The sequence below is a fragment of the Microchirus variegatus genome, assembly GCF_963457635.1.
Source record: "Microchirus variegatus genome assembly, chromosome: 19".
Lineage (NCBI taxonomy): Eukaryota > Metazoa > Chordata > Actinopteri > Pleuronectiformes > Soleidae > Microchirus > Microchirus variegatus.
In genome coordinates, this window is record NC_139820.1 from 20447450 (window position 1) to 20461640 (window position 14191).

Genomic DNA, 14191 nt, shown 5'->3' on the forward strand with positions numbered 1-14191 from the left:
ATTCATGAGCATTTTACACACACGCACACACACACACACACACACACACACACGGGAGTCTCTATTTTGTGTTCGCATTTGCGCCGCTAGGGGTCGCATGAGGCCCGCAGTAATGTGTCTGACTCTATGTCCCGCTGTGGCCATGCAGAGACAGTGTGTGTGTGTGTGTGTGTGTGTGTGTGTGTGTGTGGGGGGGGGGGGGTAATAACATTACCACTATATGGTGGTGTAATTATAGCGCGCAGCCTTGAGTGCGGCGCCGCAGCACATGAATGGCGCACGATTCGCTGCATACATATCACAACATTTACATGCATTAAAACCGCTGCTGCTTTAGGTTTCACACTGAAGGCCAAGATGATGATGATGATGATGATGATGATGATGCTGAAGAAGAAGAAGAAAAAGTGGCAGCTGAGGAGTTAAAAGTCGTAAATGTCCTAATATTCTGGAGAGAAGCCGGTCCGAACTCAGATGGAGAGAGAGCGAAAAGCCGGGATAGAGAGAGAGAGAGAGAGAGAGAGGACGTTGACAGGCAGCCGCGCCGTCCAATCAGCATCGAGCTATCAGCGTGATTTACAGCCGCGGGGGCCGTGAGAGGGAGGTGCGATTCGGAAGGTGGGAGGGAGGAGGGAAGAAGAAGAAGAAGAAGAAGGAGGAAAAAAAAAATCAAATTGTTGAGTGAACAGCATCAGTGGAGAGCGGAGAGGAGGAGAGAGACCGCAGTGAGGGAGCACGCGCCAACAGGACAGCGCCAAAGAGCGAGAGGAAAGAAAGAAAGAAAGAAAGAGAGGAAAAAAGAGGACAAGTTTTCCGATTAGGCTGAATCTCTGAGTAGAACATGTCTTTGATTTTTTTCTAGTTTGGATTATGTTTCCTTTTTCTCCAACACTGCCTTCATCGCTCCAGTGGCCTCTGTGGAATGTGCGCTGTAGATTCTCCGGGACGCAGCTGAGAAGCGAGACCGTGGAGCTAAAATAGAAAAGGAAAACTAAAATATATATTGATTTAGTCAATAAAAGTCTGTATTTTTTATTCCGCAAATGCCCCTTTTCTAATGGGACATTTTTCCTGGATGCTTTGTGCATTTTTTGGAGACTTTTACGCATTTTTTGGAGACTTTTACGCATTTTGGAGACTTGCAGCTGCCGCTTGAAATGTGTGATGGGAACTGACATTTTGTGCATTTACAGGAGATAACGAGGTGTATGGTCTTTTTTCTGCCTAAGCGCACTTGTTTTTCCGGCGATGATTGTGCTCGTGTTTGCCCTGTGCCTCGCGGATGGAGCGCTTTCTCAGATTCGCTACTCTGTGCCGGAGGAGGCAGACCACGGCACCTTGGTGGGGAATATCGCCGAGGACCTGGGTCTGGACCTTACCAAGCTGGCGTCCCGCCGCTTCCAAGTGGTGCCCAGCTCTCGCTCGCCATATCTGGAGGTGAACCTGGAGAACGGCGTCCTGTTTGTGAACGAGAAAATCGACCGGGAGCAGATTTGCAAGCAGAGCGCCAGCTGCCAGCTCAACATGGAGGTGTTCCTGGAGAACCCGCTGGAGCTGTTCCGGGTGGAGATCGAGGTGGTGGACATAAACGACAACCCACCCAGCTTCCCGGAGACGGACATCACGGTGGAGATATCAGAGAGCGCCACTCCGGGCACCCGCTTCCCCCTGGAGAGCGCATTCGACCCGGACGTGGGCTCGAACGCATTACGCACGTACGACATCACGACCAACAACTACTTTTACCTGGATGTGCAGACGCAAACGGACGGGAACAAGTTCGCGGAGCTGGTGCTGGAGAAGCCGCTGGACCGGGAGCAGCAGGCGGCGCACAGGTACGTGCTGACCGCGGTGGACGGCGGGCAGCCGCCGCGGACTGGCACCGCGCTGCTGGTTGTTAAAGTGCTGGACTCTAACGATAATGTGCCAGTGTTTGACCAGCCTGTCTATACGGTCAGTCTCTCCGAGAACGCGCAGGTGGGCACGCTGGTGATCCAGCTGAACGCCACCGACATGGACGAGGGACTGAACGGGGAGGTGGTTTACTCCTTCAGTAACCACATCTCCAGCCGCGTAAAGGATCTGTTCAGCATTGACCCGCGCACCGGGCGCATCGAGGTGCGCGGAGAGGTGGACTTTGAGGAGAGCAGCATCTACCAGATCTTTGTCCAGGCCAAGGATATGGGGCCGAACGCCGTCCCCGCGCACTGCAAAGTGCTCGTCAAAGTCTCTGACGCCAACGACAACGCGCCGGAGATCACCTTCAGCACCGTCACCGAGTCCGTGAGCGAGAAAGCGGCGCCCGGCACCGTGATCGCGCTCCTGAGTGTGACAGACCGGGACGCGGAGGAGAACGGCCAGATCAACGTGGAGATCCTCGGCGACGTCCCTTTTAAATTAAAAACCTCCTTCAGGAATTATTTCACCATAGTGACGGACGGGCCGCTGAACCGGGAGCAGGCGGAGTCCTACTCGGTCACTGTGGTCGCGCGGGATAAAGGGACCCCCCCACTCACCACCAGTAAGTCCATCAGAGTCCAGGTGTCAGACGAGAACGATAACGCGCCCACTTTTACGCAGCAAATCTACGACGTGTACGTGACAGAGAATAACGTGCCAGGGGCGTACATACACGCTGTGACGGCCCTGGACTTAGACGTGGGGCAGAACTCGCTCATCAGCTACTCCATATTAGAGTGTGACATTCAGGGGATGTCAGTCAAAACGTACGTGTCAATCAACGAAGAGACAGGATACCTGTATGCACTCAGGTCCTTTGATTATGAGCAGCTGAAGGATTTCACGTTCATGGTTCAGGCCAACGATGCGGGCACCCCAGAGCTTTCCTCCAACGCCACAGTCAAAGTCATAATAGTGGACCAGAATGATAACGCCCCAGTGGTGTTGGCCCCCGTGGGGAAGAACGGCACAGCCAGGGAGCCGCTGCCGCGCTCGGCTGAGCCGGGCTACCTGGTGACCCGAATCGTCGCCATGGACGCGGACGACGGCGAGAACGCCCGGCTGTCCTACAGCATCCAGCGGGGCAACGAGAACGGCATGTTCAGGATGGACTGGAGGACGGGCGAGCTCCGCATTGCGAGGCGCGTGTCACCCAAGCGAGACCCGCACCAGCTGTACGACCTGCTCATCGAGGTGAGAGACCACGGCCAGCCGCCGCTGTCCTCCAGCGCCAGCGTCGTGGTGGTGCTGGTGGACAGCGTGGTGGAAGGCCACGGCGGCGCCGACCGAGGAGGCGGCGCCAAGGCCAAAGACGGCGCCCTGGACCTCACGCTCATCCTCATCATCGCCCTGGGCTCGGTCTCCTTCATCTTCCTCCTGGTCATGATCGTGCTGGCCGTGCGTTGCCAGAAGGACAAGAAGCTGAACATTTACACCTGCCTGACCAGCGAGTGCTGCCTGGGCTGCAGCTCCTGCTGCTCTCAGCAGAGCCGGGCCCGCAAGAAAAAGCTCAGCAAGTCAGACATCATGCTGGTGCAGAGCGCCGTGAACGTGAGCGGACCTAGCACAGCTCAGGTCCCCGTGGAGGAGTCGGGAACCTTCAGCTCCCACCACCAAAACCAGAACTATTGCTACCAGGTATGTCTGACGCCAGAGTCTGCCAAAACCGACCTCATGTTCCTAAAGCCGCGTAGTCCGTCTCGGAGCACAGACACCGATCACAACCCGTGTGGGGCCATAGTGACAGGGTACACAGACCAGCAGCCTGACATCATATCAAATGGCAGCATTTTATCAGAGGTAAGAGTCCCTGTTATACCCGAGCAGTGTAACCTCCCCCCCTTTTTCATCCAGAGACCCCCAGCATGTTTAAAAACCTGGTCCTCATACACAGGATCTCACCTCACACATGTCCACTCTGCATGATTGAATTCATTTATGAAGAGTTAGACCGATTTATCAGCCAGGCCGATAAATCAGCAGATATTTGATATGGCCTCAATAGGAGGAAATCCTATTGAGGCCATCAGCCAATCGTGTTAATATAAGAGTGTTATATTTTATCAGATGGAGGAGAAAGAAATGACATATTGGACCAAAATGAAAAGGAAACCATACATTTCAGCCACCAGCTAATCTCTAAATATCTGTATCGGACGAAGAAAAGCCGATATTGGTTGACACCTGTATCACTGTGAGCTGCGCTAATCTCTTAATATCAGCGTCCGCTGATATCAGTCGACCTCTCTTTCCTGTGTGCTCAGTAGAAAATAAATATTATGTGTATTATGTACCAGACTGATTTCCAGTCACAAATTCAATTTCTTCCCCTTCCCTCAGCTCACTGCGAGGCAGGACCGTTTTAATTGAATACTAACGTAGAAACAGAAGTGCAGTGGAAAAGGCATGGAGCAAAAACCAAGCGATCAGACCACCAGTTGCTGACATGTTGCCTTTAGCCGTCCTCAGGGAGGTCAGATGTGAAACAGCAATTATTGCGTGTTCCTGTTGTGCTCGGAAATCATTAAAAACACACGCACGCAAATGAAGTGGAGAAGGAGAACGTAATGTGTGGTGGCGTCGGAGCTGCTGCTGCTGCTGTGTGTGTGTGTGTGTGTGTGTGTGTGTGTGTGTGTGTGTGTGAGAGAGACCAAATCCCTGAGGAGAGGAGTGTTTGCATTAAGCACACTGGTCACAATGTTGCTGAGTTGCACTAGAACAAAGACGCAGCTCTCGGCTGTGCCAGCCCGAATCCGTGCACTACTTTATCTCAGCGCCTCGGCAACATATTCGTGGAGCTGTGCTCTCTCACGCACACACACACACACACACACACACACACACACACACACACACACACACACACACGCACACACTCAAATATGATGCGACTGATGTGTGTTAGTGGCTTGAACCACAGCACAGCTTCATTTCACAGCCAGCATTAACATAGCACCGTGTGTTTGTGTCATATTTTGCTTAAATCATAGTCATTTGTGTGTGTTTTGGTGTTAGAGTGACACACACACACTGATAAACCCCCTCTTTTCTTTCAGGTCAAACACCAACGTGCTGAGCTCAGCTACCTGGCTGACAGGCCGAGACGTGTCAACAGGTAAACACACATTTGAGCTTAATTTGACCTTTTTTATATATATATATTCCACCCGTGGTCCTTTGTCTTATCCCCTATCATATCTAAAAACAAAGGCTTCCTCTCAGTGATCCCCTCTCTGGTTTCAGTTCGGCGTTTCAGGAGGCAGACCTGGTCAGCTCCAAAGACAGCGGCCACGGAGACAGCGAGCAGGGGGACAGCGACCATGACGCCACGAATCGAGGCCATTCCTCCGGTAAATCGCTCGTTTGTCTTTTGCTGCGCGTGTGTGTGTGTGTGCGTTTTGAATTCCCTGCCACTGTTTTCCCTTCCCCTGGATGTCTCTCCTTCTCTGTGGATGTACATCCTCTAACGCAAGCTGGAGGAGGCCTTGCTGATTAGCATGTGTCTCTCCAGAGCTGAATCCTGAAATGAAGGCACTTTTTCTTTTAAAATGATGGCTTTTATCACGTGAGGGCTGAACAATGAAATGTTTTTGAATAGAAATTGTAATCTGAAGCAAGACAATTGGCACATTCCATTCTTTTTGCAATACCAAAAGGGGCAGGTAATAATTAGAAAATTGAAAAAGGCTAAAGTCCACAAAGCTGCTTTTTCGTCAGTGTTTTTGCACAGAATATTAACGTAGACTTTCAGCGACACGCACAGAAGCCAGATTTCCCCCATGTTGGTCGCAGTGTAAGGACGTCGTTTTGCATGAACACAGACCTGCTCTGTGTCTTTCTCTGCGGCCTCTGCCTCGACTTAATTAAGTCGTCTTTAGGAATTTTGAAGAAAGTGGGAGGGGGAGACACAATTATAGGTAAAAAGGTGGTAAAGCTCGCAGACAGTTAAACCCAATTTAGTGCTCTACGTAGGTCACGCAGAGCCTGTCACCTGATCACCGCCGACAACGTCGCTGCCGAACTGTAAATACGTCATATCTTAACACACACGGCACATGTTTAGACTCTAAATGGCCAATTTCTCGCCTCAAATGATCTTCAAACTGCGTTCCGTGACACAGAAAAGTGAGAAACGGCCACTGTTTCAACAACAACAACAACAACAGTCTTTCTCTCTCGGACGCCATTGCTCACTGTAGCCAGAAGCACAACAACCTTGCGTAGCGACCCCTACTGATCGGGCGGGAAATTGCAGCGTGTATCCGTCACCACGGCGGAGAACTGTGAAGGCTCGAGGCGTCTCCGTGGTGACGCAGTCGGATAACGCATTTAGAGCTGCAACTAACGATTATTTTTGTAATCGATTAATCAATGAATTGTTTGGTCCATAAAATGTTAAAAAAAACGTTGATCAGTGTTTGTAAAAGGTGGAAATGACGATGTTCTCGAATGTCTTGTTTTTGTCCACAAACCAAAATTATTCAGTTTTAATGATCTCTTTGTTTATGTGGAGCCAAGAAACCAAGAAAATATTCACATTTAAGTAGCTGAAACAATCAGAAACCTTGTTTTAATCGTGAAAAAAGCTTCAAACCGATTATCGATTATCAAAATAGTTGGCGATTGATTTAGTAATCGATTAATAATCGATTCATCGATTAATCGTTTCAGCCAGAGTAGTATAATGTGGCCTTTACAGGGTTTCAGGAGTTATGCAGAGTATTGTTCCAGTGCGTCATGCTGAAACACATTCTGAACAAAAAAATTGGACAGAACTGTTTTCAGTTCAATTTTATAAAAACATAAAATGTGTGAAGAGGAAAAATTAGAGTTTAGAGTTGAACTTTGGATATTTATTTAAGTTGCTCAGTGACACACGTGGCTGTAGTCAACATCATAGCAAACAGTTTGATCGTGTGCCGTCATTCTTTGTTATTTAGAAATCAAATGACAGCAGAGTAAAAACCCGTGCGCTGCCTCCGAGCCCTCGGTGTGAAACTGGAACGTGGCCCGGGCAGAAAGTGACCACCGGGGCGCCGTTGTTGGTAAATATGTGGCGGCGTGGTTAATGAGGAGGCCCCGGCTCCCTGTGAGCTGGGTCACTCTGCGCCGCGGAGACCACTGGACTGGGACGTGCCAGGCTTTTTAATGAGGTCACACACACACTCACTCTGCGGCGCTGGGACGAGGACCAAAGAGGTCGTGGGTGTAGCAAACAAAACAGGCGATTCATTCCTTCATTGGGTTAATTAATGCATCGGGTCATGCAATTATTCTCCGACTGAGCCTCTTTTTTTCCCCTTTGCCTTCTTGCTGATCATATATTCTTCGACGCACATCCCTTTTGCGTCTTCTTTTTAATCTTCCCCCCGTCTAAAGGAACCCAGCAGAGATAATATAATGGGCCCCCAGAGTTCTGAATGGTGGTTTTATATCTTCATTGAGCCTCTGTGGGCCGAGCCTGTCATCGTGTCGGCTCCTCTCTCTGAGCCAAATGAAGCTTTTCCTGCCACTTTCATTGTCACTGCAGTCGTCTGCTGTAGCCGACACACACACACACACACACAAACACACACACATCAGTAAACAGAGAAAACACACACAGCTCAACCGTCCTCACTGTTTCCCCCCTTTTTTGTTTTAACTTTAATAAGCTCAGTCAGGGTTTTTTCCCCCCACTGTGGAACATCTTTACTCCTAATCGAGCCAGAGCCAGAGCCAGAGCCAGAGCCAGAGCCAGAGCCAGAGCCAGCTCCTTTATGTGGATGGAGTTGTCCTATTTCGAGCGCATTAGCATTTGATGTCAAAGCTGCCAGCCAGAGTTCATAGTGTGATATGAATAGTCTCTCTCTCTCTCTCTCTCCCAAAAAAGCAATGTTTAAATTGTTATACTAATTCTAAAAATTGTGTTAAAAAAATACACTATCATTGCATTGGTGGTGTTCCTATGACGGCAATGGAATCTATGTCACAAAACGTCACAAAAAAATAATCAAAATAATTGTATTATTTATTTCTAATGTCATTCTATCACAATGAAGTAGCGGCGTTGCTAGTTTCACTACATTTCTCCGTAGCGTGGTGCTAGCCTCGCTGTTCCCTGAATCAAATAGCTTTTCAGTAGCTTAGCTCGTTTATGGACCGAGTAGCGCGCGAGTTAGCGTCCACGCAAGCTACATTTTTTACAAACGTCTCTGAAGCTCAACGCAGCGGAGCTTTTTACCGCGGTCTGAAGGTGAAGTGAAGCTTAATTGAACGTAACTGGTAGCTTAGCTCACTGCTTGCCCAACACTGTGCGTATGTGGGGGTCGTACCCATGTTCCCCGGGTCCTATGTTCCCCGATCGGGGAGCATCGGTCAGATGTTCCCTGTTTTTCCCCAAAAATGTCCTATGTTCCCCACTTTGTATGTGACAGGGGGAACATGGGACCCTTTTTTTGAAAAAGGGTATGGTTAGGGTTAGAGAAATGGTCCTATGCTCCCCGGTCACATACAAAGCGGGAAACATAGCACCCGGGGAACATAGGTACAGTCCTGCGTATGTGTTAGCATGAAGCTACGCTACGCTGTATATCCTATAGTCACATTCCACCGGTGACTTTGAGAATCCCTTTGCCGTTACAGTTCCATTGTCGCGGCGTTATCATGCAGCTTAGCGCCTCTAAAGAGATTATTTGTGGCGCGTCGCGTCTTTGTTTGATTAGGCTAATTGATAGCATGGCTTACCGCAGCACCATTCTGCTCCCACAATACAGAGCGGTGGGAAAAAAAAACCAAAAAAAAAAACACAGGCTTTACTCTCTGTGTGCTAATTGAGTTTGTCGGCAAAGAGGACACCCTCGAACTGTGTCAGTGTTTAATAAACGCTAACGTTAAACAAACGTGTCAATGTCATCCATCGCATGGCGCATTAGCCTCGGCGCTTGACTTTGACGTGGGACTTTCACTAAAAGACCTTTTTTCCATTTTTTTTTTTTTGCCTCCAGTGAGACGTTCTGGTCCATATTATCAGATTTATCGGAGCACATTGGTTTTTATGTTGCGTTAAATTTGTTGAACTATGACTTAAAAGTGTTATCATTACACGCTGGCAGAGAAATAATGAACGGCACTAAGATTTGTTGGAATGTCTTTCCGAATGCTGAAAACAGAGAAGGATGGTGCAGGTTTAACCTCACTGCTCCGACATTTTTCTGTCTTTTATTCACTATTAACGTTATTTATTCTTTTTTTATGTAACTGTTGTCGCTGCCAACATTTTCAGACTGCCGACTTGGTTATTTTTCCGATCATAAATTCCCCAGTTTTTTTATTTGCACATAAACAGTCCAGAAAGTGTGGTATAAGAGAAGGAAAAACATTAAAAATAATAATAATAATAATAATAAAGTGACTTACAGTACATCTGCTATTTTCTCATTAGTATATAGTGTGGAAAAGAGAGAGAAGGATTTTAAGTCAAGGTCAATCTGTCTTGGACCAACTATCATCACTGTAAACAGATTATGTAAATTTAGAGATAAATAGAAATAACAACAAAATATACTTATTTTTATTTTTGAAATAATAGTTAAATTAAAGCTTCAGAGACATATTTTAACACGGCATTATTGATCGATAGTGACTTTTCATTGTAATGTCACTGAAGAAAAATCAGAAGGCATAAAGTGTAAAAGGATGTGGTAAAAAAATATATAAATAAACAAAAATGAACATCCGAAATAGAAGAAGATCTCAAAGAAAGATGGCTAAGATGGGAGTGGAAAATATACAGAATATTGAACCGTAATTGAAAAATACAAGAATCATTCGGAAGTAAGATGGACAAAACTAATATAGTAGCGATACAAAATAAAACTGGAAATAAAACAAAATATACATAGTAAAATAACTACAACTACAAAAAAAAAACTCTATCCAAAACAGTGCAAAGAAAGAGAAAATTAAAAACAGTCTCAGTAACATAGTCCAGATGAGAACATAGTGTATATATTTATATATAATGTCATAATGGTGCCATTATACATACTAACTGGAAAAATAGAAATAAAAAAACACATGCTGTGCAGTTCATACTATTATTAGAGATAATTCAGGATCAAGGAAATTAAAAAAAAGTTCTTTAAAAAAATATAAATAAAGGTTTCTTTTTTTACCAGAGCATGTAATCTAAACAACGTACAGTCAATAAATGGGAGCGTTCCTCTAAAATAACATGGGGGGGTTTCACTGGTCTGAGGATGAAACACTTCATTATAATAACACAGCTGCTGTTACAGCGCAGTGATGATGGGTAACACCCACAGTGTGAGCAGGAGAGAACAATAACACACACACACACACACACACACACACACACACACACACACACACACATGTTTGGAGAGCAGGTATCAGCACGGTCATTACACACACTGTGGAAGTACAAACGTCTTCTACAAAGAAATTAGAAGAGAGTTTAAAACGTTTTTTTGTCCTCCTTGGAAATACCCAAAGAAATAATGGCCAATTATTTAAACAGCATTTGCAGTGGAAACGTCTCTCTGCTTTGTGATCCACGTAGTGCACAGAACACAAAGAATATCAAACCCTGGGTAAAATATCAGTGTGTCAGGTCAATTAAAGTCATCTCTGTATGATCTCAATTTGATATTCTCTTAAAATCTTTGAACTATGCTTTGTTTTGGACAATTTGAATCGTTTTTGTCTAGAATTGTGATCTATTTGCAGGCTTTATGAACAGAAACAGCTGAAAGTAGCAGTTGGCAACTTCACTGTAGTATTAGTATTGTAGTATTTAGTCGTGCTAATCAGCGTTATTCGAAAATACGTATAAATATAGTTGTTAATGTCAAGATAACATTCAGGACAGTTGTTATGCACCACTGTACCAGACTCTGCATTGATTCTGGAAATATGAATCACGGGTTGTTGTCTCAAGAAATGTATCATTCAATTTTGGTTAAGAGAGAAATGAAAATCACGCGCATCAGTTCTGTGGAATCTCACGACAAAAGAGTGCATAAAAAAACATATTTGATATTTGAGTTCAAAAGTATTGCAAATCGAATTTTGATTGTGTAATTGTTGACAAAGCGCTGCAGCCCGAGCCCGAGCGCGCCGAACGCTAATATGTGACTGTGTCAAAGCCGCAGTCGGAAAGAGATTCACTTTGTGAAGAGCGGCGCTGGTGGAAGAAGAAGTGAAGGTTAGATAACAACTTCACTGCCAATAAATCATTAAGCAGAACCGGAAGTAAGAGGGCCGGACCATTAAAAGGGTTATATTTTTGGAATTATTGATCGATAATCTCATAATAACCTTTCAGCATAATGTAAATCAAGTGATCTGAGAGAGATTTGACCCGTGCACCACCTCTACTCTTTGTTTCCTGCCTTAGAGAAATGGATTTTCTAGGGTTTGTAGGGTGGCAGCCATCTTGGAATCCCATGCTATGAGTTTCCAACTTCCTACAACAAAACCTTATCTGTCTGTCTTCATCTGGTGGGAGAGCTTAAGTTAGTATTTTATGACCTGGAGAGTAGAATTCTAGTGGGCATGCAACACGAGTGAGAAGGGTCGTATCAGAATTAATGCAGCTGTGTGTCCATATGGAAGAGCTGGTATGATGTTCAGTATCAGTCCAATAGTGGTCACATTTACTGGATAAGAAAGTTAGAGCTGCAACTAACGATCATTTTCATAATCGATTCATCTGTCGATTATTTTCTCGATTAATCGATGAATCGTTTGGTTCATAAAATGTCATAAATGGTTAAAAAAACGTTGATCAGTGTTTGTCAAACCTGGAAATGACGATCTTCTCGAATGTCTTGTTTTGTCCACAAACCAAAATGATTCAGTTTGAATGATTTCTTTGTTTATGTGGAGCAAAGAAACCAAGAAAATATTCACATTTAAGAAGCTAAAACAATCAGAAATCTTGTTTTACTGATGAGAAAAAGCCTCAAACTGATTATTGATTATCAAAATAGATGCCGATTAATTTAGTAATCGACTAATAATGGATTCAGCTCTAAAGAAATTTCAAGAATCCAATAGAATCCGAAAAACACAAGAGAAAACAGTCATGTGATCAGAATGTGAGCTTCAGTATCTGAACTGATATTAATATAAAAAAAAAGGCAAAACAGATGAGTGAAATGTTGTCAGATACAAGACAATTTATCTGAAAATGTAAACCAGCAAATTTCTGACTTCACTATTTTGTTTGGATTAAATGGTACTTAGCTACAACCATGAAGACAGTTTTAAAAGGACACGCTGTAGATAATTAATTCATGTAAAATAATGCATGATACGTATGCGTCGTAGCTTCACATGTAATATAAGTGTAGTTCAGTGACTCGAATGTTTAGACACTTCAGCTTTCTCTTGTTCTATCTATGAATTCAGCTCTATGGACATTGGTTTTAAAAAAAAAACAAGATGTACCTCAGGAGTCATGTAAAGGCTTTCCAGGCAATCTGTGTTGCCGGTTTAATGTCAAGTTGCTCATTCCGCCCGCCCGAACAGAGTTAAAGGTCATTCCGCTCGGTCCGCGATGGGCACATTTCCTCTTGAATTAAATCACGGTGGAATTTAAGTGTTTCTCATTTGCCGCGAGGCTCCGTAGCTGCAGCAGCAGCAGCAGCAGCAGCGGCGGCGGTGGCGGCGGCGGCGCTCACGCAGCCCGGGGAGTGCACCCTCGGGGACGCTGTCTCCGCTCCTGCTACATTGTGTAAAGTACATATTATCAATATAGGCAGTGTCGCGCACTTGGAGAAGATTGAGTCAAGACGCTTATCCAATTTCCCTCCCTCCCTCCCTCCCCATCAGCCACCAAACCAATCCTCTCCCATCTCTGCCAGCTGCCCTGATGAATTCCTCTTTAGGGCCTCGCGTTCACGTTATCGCGGCGGTAACAGCTCGCTGATCAGTAATTCATTTTTCCCGACCCCTGCATACCAATTACCAAATGAAGGTTATTATCAGGACTTTACTGTTCTGCCCCTGTGCGCACGTGAACACCTCGCAGAATGCCGATGATGAGATGAGGCGCTTTGAGAGACAATAAGGAGCAGCGTGACTCGTGATTACCCACCACCAACCACCAACCAACCACCCCTCCCCCAGTTATCTAACATAAAAGAGCAGAGGGCAGATGAGGCCGCTCACCTCAACCTGACGGATCTGGGCTCTGAGAAAATGGGTGAACGCAGAGAGAAAATATCATCACTCACTAGCTTTATACTTTGGCATTTGTGTGTGTGTGTGTGTGTGTGTGTGTGTGTGTGTGTGTGTGTGTGTGTGTGTGTGTGTGTGTGTGTTGACCGTGTTGACCAGTCTTCTTACACTGACCAGTCGTCCTCATCACGACCAAAACTAGGTTCCTAATGGAGGATGAGTTTCCTTGGTGGAAATCCTGGTTTATGACCTAGGAAATTCCCAATTACAACTACAAATGGAACATCCTCTTAACTTGGATTTTTAACTCGTTTAACTTGGAACAACCTCAGCAACCCCAATATCGCATTCCAAGATGGCTGCCAAGATACAAAGGGTGAATTCCAATTCCTTGCTTAACCCTCAATCTCAAAAATGTTTAAGTATTAAGTTGAGGCCAAGTTTAAGGGCTGTATCACCCTCAATATTGATTTTTTCCGAGACCACCCTTGGGAGCAAGGGCTACCCAGAATGCATTGCGTGTTTTCACATAAGAAAGATGGCGCCGAAAGCAGAGAAACGAGTACGCTACAAATTTTATTTGTATTTGTATTTGTTCTATTTTCTTTGTTAATAGAGATATAAAAATGATCTTCGTTTAGGCCCAGATTATGGATTACCAACTTGACTGACAAACGGATCGTGATAAATAATCCTGACGTAAATGTCTTTTTCTTCTTCTTCTTCTTTTTTGGAGTTGACAGACTGGACGCAGCTTTGGCGTTATTCTGCCCCCTACAGTCTGAAGATGTATCTGCATTTAAGGGGTGTCCCATTTCTAAGTGACAAAATAACCCTCAACACTTGGTTTTGAGGCCAGTTAAGATTAAGGGTTGAGCTTGAGGGTTAAGATAGGAATTGGAATTGGCCAAAAGATTTCTTTTTTACTGTTAAGAGTACTTTTGTTCAATTTGCTTCACAGTTAATCAGTCGTACACATAGTGCTATTTCATTTTTAACCATAAACATGTTGTTATTCTGTTGGTAACAACAGCTAACACCGGTC

The 14191-nt window shown here is 45.2% G+C and overlaps 1 protein-coding gene across 1 annotated transcript in view; it reads left to right on the forward strand.

Annotated features, from left to right (window-relative positions):
- Nucleotides 1–1248: 1248 nt before the first annotated feature.
- LOC310941208 (protocadherin-10-like) overlaps nt 1249–14191 on the forward strand; it is a gene marked incomplete at both ends in the record, with an annotated part of 40687 nt that continues 27744 nt past the window's right edge. Inside the window, 3 exons of the mRNA XM_083906334.1 lie at nt 1249–3759; nt 5016–5074; nt 5203–5309. Of these exons, the coding sequence (XP_083762460.1) occupies nt 1249–3759; nt 5016–5074; nt 5203–5309 (2677 nt within the window). The remainder of the gene's footprint in view (nt 3760–5015; nt 5075–5202; nt 5310–14191) is intronic.